The 7,542-nt window shown below is 60.4% G+C and overlaps 1 protein-coding gene across 1 annotated transcript in view; it reads left to right on the top strand.

Moving 5' to 3' along the window:
* Positions 1-7,542, top strand: part of ZP1 (zona pellucida glycoprotein 1 (sperm receptor)) — a 14,925-nt gene that overhangs the window by 3,703 nt on the left and 3,680 nt on the right. Inside the window, exons 2-7 of the mRNA XM_012725157.1 lie at positions 4,166-4,418; positions 5,322-5,443; positions 5,658-6,102; positions 6,276-6,416; positions 6,849-7,036; positions 7,118-7,215. Coding sequence (XP_012580611.1) covers positions 4,166-4,418; positions 5,322-5,443; positions 5,658-6,102; positions 6,276-6,416; positions 6,849-7,036; positions 7,118-7,215 — 1,247 coding nt within the window. The remainder of the gene's footprint in view (positions 1-4,165; positions 4,419-5,321; positions 5,444-5,657; positions 6,103-6,275; positions 6,417-6,848; positions 7,037-7,117; positions 7,216-7,542) is intronic.

Raw genomic sequence — 7,542 nt, 5'->3', positions numbered from 1 at the left:
GCAGGCAGGCGTGTGGAAGAGCCCCAGACTCCACATGTTCCCAGCCTGAAGCTCCCTGCCCTCCATCCGGCTGGGGCTTTTACAAAGCCCTCAGACCTCAGAGGGACATTAAATCCTTGACCTCTGGGGACTGAACTGACCCTCCAGCCCTCTGCCTCCCCCTCCAAGGTCAGGGAAAGGGACAGTCGAAAACAGAAAATTCCAGCCCTCTGACCACATGGTCTGCGGCAGTGACCCCTAGCTTAGGTGCTCCTCAAAAGCAGCCACCTATGAAAAGCACCTTTCTTGCTGCCACCCCAGGGGAGGGGAGGGGTTCTCGCAGCTCTGTGCCAGTGCCAGCCCAGAAACCAAACATAAACTCCTTATCTTGGGCCGCAGTATCAAAGCCCCGCCTGGAAAGGCCCCCAACCCTTCCTCTCGGCCCCCAGTGCCCTCCCCACCCCGCCTGGCCCGTCAGCCACCAAGCTGCGCCTTGGCTGGCTTCCCAGAAAGCCAAACTCAGAGCCACAGGAAACTCAGAGCCACAGGAAGCCCTTCACAAAGCATGTTTACTCCAGGTGGCCACCAAGGGAGTCGGCGGGGTTAGAACCCTAAAACCTGGTTCCCCAAAAGGCAGGAGGCCGGGGATCCCCCCTCCCTGCCCGAGTCTCTCCTCCGGCCCATCACCCTCACAGATGTTTGTTTTTGATGTTACAGCAAAGACACGCAGAGAATTTTTGCAGAGATGTGACGTCATCCGTTTTCCAAGTTTCTGGGAATGCGACTGACGGGAGAGAAACACTTTCAAGGTAAAGGTTAGTCAAAAGGAGAGGTGGGGAAGACTCCGAAGGGCCGTTAGAATTTTATTCTGTTTACTCTTCGTGTTCAGTCGGGGGTGGGGGGGGCGTTGCTACAAAATGGTGGGGATTCAGGTACAACAAAACAGAGAAGTCTAACACCGAGCGCTTAAGCCTCACGTCTCCCCAGGACGGTTGGTCTCATTTTATCCCATTGTACAGATGGAGAAACTGAGATCCAGTTTTTCTATATGAAAACCTAAGAGCGAGATGAACCGCCCCAGGCTTAGAAGGCAGCCGGCAGGAACCGTGGTCAAGCCTCAGTCTGTGGGTGAAAGGGGGGCACTGTCACTGCATGTGTTCAGAGAAGCCAGGCAGGCTGTGCTCACAGCAGGCCAACTCGGCCACCAGCCCACCATACAGGCGAGGAAGCCATGCCCCACCCCACAGTGAGGAACTTTTCTGCAGGTGAGCAGAGGGGCTGGGCTCCACCCCAGGGCCAAGCCCAGCTTCCCACGAGCCTCCAGGAGAGATCAAAGCCAAGGGCCAGACTCACATCCTCGGGGGCTTCAGGCATCCTTCTGCCCAGGCCAGGGGAAGCCCACTGACCCTTCCTCTGGGACGCTGGCTTTTCTCATAGCCAAGTCCACAGTCAGTTAGAAACCTCCTCTCTGGATGTTCCAGGGCACCCCAATGTGAACTGGGTTGCCTGTCTGTGGGTCCTCACCTGTGTGCTTAAAATTCAATTGTACTGCAGGCACACACAAAGAGGGTCAACGGTGGGCCTATTTACGAAGGGAAAGGAACAATCCAGAGAAAGCAAGAGCGAGTTACAAGTTGACTAGAGCACCCTACCAGTTCTGCTGACTTGGAACCCCGATAGCACAGTGAAAGCTGGTCAAGAGCCGAGCGACCAGCCACAAGGCCAAGGGACAGAGAGAGAGAGTCACCCTCAGCTCCACATGGCTCCTCTTTCTCTCTCTCTCTCTCTATATATATAGGTAGATAGATAGATACCCCTGCTTCGCTCCACCCTTATGTCCTCACAGTTTTCCCCATTACTGGGAGTTGTAGTTTCAGTGACTGGAGTAGGGGGTGGAGTCCACAAAACTCTGCAGAGTTCCTTCAGGACATCCTTTACCCCCAACATGGGTATTTTCTGGTTGCACCCCCAGCATCATCATGCTTCCCCCACCATGCAGATGGGGACCCCTGCTCTTGAGCAGGGAGCACCAGAGAGAACCAGGTTTCCCGGCTCCTCATTGTTTAAACCTACCCCACCAAGGAAAGTTTTTGCGTAGTAAAAAGCCCATCCAGGGATAAAGAAGTGATGGGATTGGGGGGATGTTTGCTGAGGGGCCTGAGGATTGCATAATCTCAGAGTGACTCCCCCCTCCCCTGTAAGATACATACCAACCACAAAGAAAAACTTCTAGGGGAGCGACCACCAACCCCACCCTACCCATGCCGCCTGAGGTGGGTCAGCAGTAAGAGGACAAGGTGGTCAGAAGAGCCTAGAATGAGCTAGAAGGACACCTCGTTGTGGGAACCCCCCTCTGCCGGGGGGACGGAGTCCCCTCCCCATGACCATGTCAGCCCCAGTATGTCCGAATGGGACTGTGTGAAGACAGTGACTTGGGGGTGCCATCTGCAAGCAAAGAAGGGGCCTCAGAAGGAGCAGACCAGCACCTTGACCTTGGACTTCCAAGCTCCAGAGTTGTGAGAAGATAACAGCGTGCTGGGTGAGCGCCCGGGCTGTGGTGTGCCCGCACACTCCGCATAACCGGGGCTCCCCCCGGGGCTCCCCAGGAAACACCAGCCAAGCCCAATGCCAGACCATTGTCCCTGCATGTCTCAGAACTGCCAGGGGCCTGAGAGCCAGAGAATGGGGGTTCGGGGGGGGCCAAGGGGAGCATGGCCAACCTTGGATCAGATTGGCTTTTGGGAAACAGCTCAGCCTTCAGTACATACACAGAGAGAACCCCAAAATGTAAAAAAAAAAAAAGTAATGTTAATATTTGAAGAACAATATAGGGGTGAAGGATGTCTGAAAATTCTTTCAGTAAATCTGACACAATTTCAAAACAAAAAGTTGAAGACCCCCTTTTTCCCACCAGAGTGCCCTCTCTGGCCCTCCCCTGCCTGCCGATCAGCCCGCCCCGCCCTGCCCTGTCCTCCCCCCTCTGCCCCTCTCCAGCATCCAGCCCCCACCAGCCTGACCCCCTGGTTTCAGGGGCCTCTCTCTACCCTTGTCTCCCCCCAGCTCCCCTGCCTCAACACAACGTCCCCCATGCACACCCCAGCCCCTGAGCACGCAGCCGTTCTGCATTGCTGCTCATTGCTCACGTACCTCTCAACAAGCCTCACCCCACCTGCAGCACCTGATCTCAACCTGCCCAGCAGCCAGAGAGAGCCACCCCGGGACCCCCCTGTGCATCTCAGCTGGGTCCCAGTGGAAGCCTCTGCCCAGCCGCCACCACACGGCACCGCTGCCCTTCCTGGGGCCTCCCCGTGGGCTGATGAGCTCCCCAGCCCCTGCCACAGCTGCTCTTCGTGGACTTTATTACTTAGAACTGTTCTAGATTGACAGGAAGCTGAGGGGGCAGGAATAAAACCAAAACCCAACTTTTGAAAGAGGGAAAACCCTGAGAAATAAAAATGAAAGGAGAAAAGGAAAACACATTCTCAAAAAAAATAAAGATTTGAGATAACCCACACAGCCAGCTGGCCACCCCACCCCAGTTGACATCTTATGTTACCCGGTGTGTCCTTCAGAGTGATCCAGTGCTGACGCTGTTGTCTGCCTGTTCCAGGGTCCCATCCAGGACGCCACCATGCAACTCCCTGCCACTAGCGCTCTTTTACTTATTAGAAGCAGCCGCGGCCTTACTAATTGCCTTAACCCCAGGAGAGGTCGATGCCCTGCGAGGCCATGGGTGGCTATGACCCAGCCCCTCTCCCTGCGTTCTCTTAGGGCAGGAGGGCCCCCCAGCTTGCTCTGGGGGCCTGCAAAGCCCTGGTTGGGGGGTAAGTCTCCCTGTCAAGTCCCCCTGTCCAGCCTTCCTCCACCCCATCCCTGCAGTTCCCAGTGGCCCCAGGGCCCACTCCACAGACAATGGCCTCTGACCTTGAGCCCAGCCCAGGACCCTCCTGCTGCCTCACCTTCTCCCAAAGCCCCAGCCAGAACCACTCAGCTCAGCCAGCACCGACCCCAGCTGCGCAGCCAGCCAGGGTGAGGGGTAGCGGAGAGGCCGGGCTGGGGCTGGGGCTGGGAGGGGCCTTCCCCAGCCTTCAGGGGAGGAATTTCACCAGCGTCCCTGGGCCAGCAGCTCCTCCAGGTGGGGGCCCTTAGCCCTTGGAAGCTCCCACTTGCTCCTCCCCCATATAAGGGCTGCGCCCCAGCCCTGCGGGGGCTGCCGTGGGTCTACGCTGCTGCAGCTGAGGGCCGGAGCCAGGTCATGGCCTGGGGTCACTGTGTGGCTCTGTTGTTGCTGCTGCCGGCAGCCACCCTGGGGCAAGGTCAGCAGCCGCACTCCAAGCCCGGGCCCCCCCGCCTCCGCTACCGCTATGACTGCGGGTCCAGGGGCATGCAGCTGCTGGTGTACCCCCCACCAGGCCGCACCGTCCACTTCAAGGCCATGGGTGAGTGGGGCTGAGCCGGGACGCGTCCACCTCCCTGGACTGTGCCCCAGCAGTGGGGCCAGGGAGAGCAGAGGCCGCGCTCTCAGGGTGCAGTGGGTGGGGGGCAGGTGCCTTGCAGACCCCGTCTCCAGGGAGGTCACCCAAGGAGCACGCAGGGGTCCCCGGCCACGGTCCACTGGGTTGGGCCCGGCCTCTGCGTCTGTAACCAGCCCGTGGGCGTCCAGGCTGCGCCCGCAGAGTGCCCGAGCGGCAGGGACCGGGCTGAGGTGTGCGGTGGGGGAGTGGCTGTGGGTCTGGAGCAGGCTCTGACTCGGCGGCTTGTGAGCTGCGTGACGTTGAACAGCTGACCTGACGTCTCTGGGCCCGCGTTTCCGGAGCTGTAAGACTTGGGTGTGCTGGGCCGGGTGTCCGGGCCCCGCTGGGCTGAGGCAGTGAGTGAAGCTTGGCAGGTGCCTGCAAGTGACCACAACCACCAGTTCACCTGGCAAAAAGCTCAGTCGCTCTTCTCGCAAGTCCCAGGCTTGAATCCTTGTGCTGCCCCCATGGCAGGGGCTGAGACGCTCACTCTGCCGTGGCCTCTGCGCCTTGCCGGTCAATGTGGTCACCAAGTCTCAAAGCTGGTGTAGAACACTGGGCTGGGGCCTGCGGTCCCCGCTCCTCTTTGCTCCATCTTCAAATTTCCGCTCATGCCCGCGGCTGGGCGCCCTCAACAGGGACCTGGAGCTGGCCGGCACCTGAGCCCAGTTACAGCCCCTCCCCTCACGGGGGCCTGAGCAGGGGCAGAGGGGCTTGCTGGGCCGCACAGCCACGCGGCCGAACCCTCCCTCCGCGCAGGGGTCTTCTCAGCCACTTCGGGCGGAGTCCCTGACCCCTCCCATGGACTCTCTCCCCTTCCTCACCCAGATGAATTTGGGAACCTATTCGAGGTGAACAACTGCTCCATCTGTTACCACTGGGTCACCTCCACGCCCCAGGGGCCTACAGTCCTCTCTGCTGAATACAAAGGCTGCCACGTGCTGGAAAAGGTAGACGTGCTGGGGGGTGTCCCTGGCTGGGGAGCACCTTATTGTCAGGCTAGAGAGACACCCCAAAGGTCAGAAAGAGTAGGAACCGAGCGCCCAGGTACGCCCTGGGACCTGCCCCCAACCCAGCCCCAGCCCAGCTGGCTCTGGCCGCCCTCTCCTCTGCCGGGATACAGGTGACCACACCTGCCGCTCTCCTACCCCCTCTCACCCCTAGGAAGGCCGCTTCCACCTGAGGGTGTCCATAGAAGTCCTTCTGCCCAGTGGTCGTGTAGCTGCAACCAGAGACGTCACTATGACCTGCCCCCAGGCTGACCTCACCTCCATGCCGGGCCCCCGCCAGGCACCGCTGGCCACGTCCTCACTCTCTACCCCTTCTGCACCGCTGGCCACGTCCTCACTCTCTACCCCTTCTGCACCGCTGGCCACGTCCTCACTCTCTACCCCTTCTGCACCGCTGGCCACGTCCTCACTTTCTACCCCTTCTGCTCAGTCCCTCCACCCTGCCTCTCACCGCACCTTGCCCAGCCCGCCATACCCAGAGCTCAGTGTCCCGCAGCCGGCCTCGCCATCCCCCGGAGCTGCCCCCACCTACCCCACTCCGACTCAGCCCCAGTGGAGCACCTGGGAACTCTGGGAAGGGGACAGCCCAGCCTACGCAGGTAGGTGGGGCTTCCACGCACACCTGTGTCCGGGACCTGTGGGGGAGGGGCGTGAGGGGGAGGGGCAGCCTGAAAGGCCTCTGCTGGGCTGAGGCCACCTGCCTCTTTCTCCCCGGAGAGCTGCTGCCCGCTGGGCTCCACCTATGTCCTCGCCACACTATTGCCAAACCCAGGTACCCACCTGACCCCGGACCAGTGCCAGGTGGCCTCTGGGCACATCCCCTGCCAAGTGAGAAGTTCAAAGGCAGCCTGTCAGCAGGCCGGCTGCTGCTATGACAAGAGCAGGGAGATGCCCTGTTACTACGGCAACACAGGTACAGCTTGTACACCAAACTGGGTCCCGTTCCCCAGAAGCCTGAAGCTATAGGGTGCTTCCTCCCACCCCCTCCACGCTGAAGCCACTTCACACCTGTGCCCGGGGAGCTCTGCAGGACAGGCTGCACCGGAGGCATGTGCACAGGTTGCCCACATGGCCCAGCTCTAGCCCCAGCACTGTCTGCCCACCCCCCTACCAGAGGCCCCGACCTTTAAGCCTAGAAGTCCCCACTTTGGATAACTAGGTCTGTCCTAGCTCAACTATTTTAGTCCCAAGCATAGGAAGCCACCAGATCCCTAAAGGGTTTGTTCCAGCAAGTAGAGGATGGGAATTCCAGTCTCAGCACTGAGGTCAACACTTAAACCTCCCCTGGCGCATGGATGCTGAACCCCAAGCCCTGCTCTGCCTCTTTGGTCTGCCTTTGCCCCAGTGACTGTCCAGTGCTTCAGAAGTGGCTACGTGGTCCTGGTGGTGTCCCAGGAAACGGCGCTGGCCCACAGGGTCTCGCTGGACAACATCCGCCTGGCCTTCGCGCCCCGAGGCTGCGCCCGGGCCCAGGAGACTGGGTCGTTCGTGGCCTTCCGCTTTCCTCTCACCCACTGCGGCACCACACTCCAGGTAGGGGCTGGCCGGGGCCTCCGGGGCCTCTGGGGCCGGGGCCTCCCGCCCCAGGGCCTCACCCAGCCGCCTCCCCCACAGGTGGTTGGTGACCAGCTCATCTATGAGAACCAGCTGGTGTCTGACCCTGACGTCCAGGTGGGGCCGCAGGGATCCATCACTCGAGACGGCACCTTCCAGTGAGGACTGGGCTGTGGGGCTGGGTGTGGGGCGTGCGGGGGCTTCGGGGTTCCTGTTTGAGGTCTCTGTGACCTCAGATAAGCTACTTATCTCTTTCCAGCTCCCCCTACCGAGCTGAGGGGAGGCCCCTCACCTGGGGCCCAGGGGGCTTTTTAAAGGGTCTGACAGGTGGGCGCCTTAGCAGTGCAGGGGAGGGGGCACAGGGAGCCCCCCCCCCCCGCCTTCATCCTTCCAGAATAGAGTTGAGTAACCAGAACCTGGGGTCTCTGGGACCCAGGGAGAGGCTGTGGTCATTGCTACCTCCAGGTTTCATAGATCAGGCACAA

Source organism: Condylura cristata, unplaced genomic scaffold (assembly GCF_000260355.1).
Source record: "Condylura cristata isolate star-nosed mole 26May11 unplaced genomic scaffold, ConCri1.0 scaffold00015, whole genome shotgun sequence".
In the NCBI taxonomy this organism is placed as follows: domain Eukaryota; kingdom Metazoa; phylum Chordata; class Mammalia; order Eulipotyphla; family Talpidae; genus Condylura; species Condylura cristata.
Note: the sequence above shows the minus strand (reverse complement) of the source record. Positions and strands in the feature narration are given on the sequence as shown.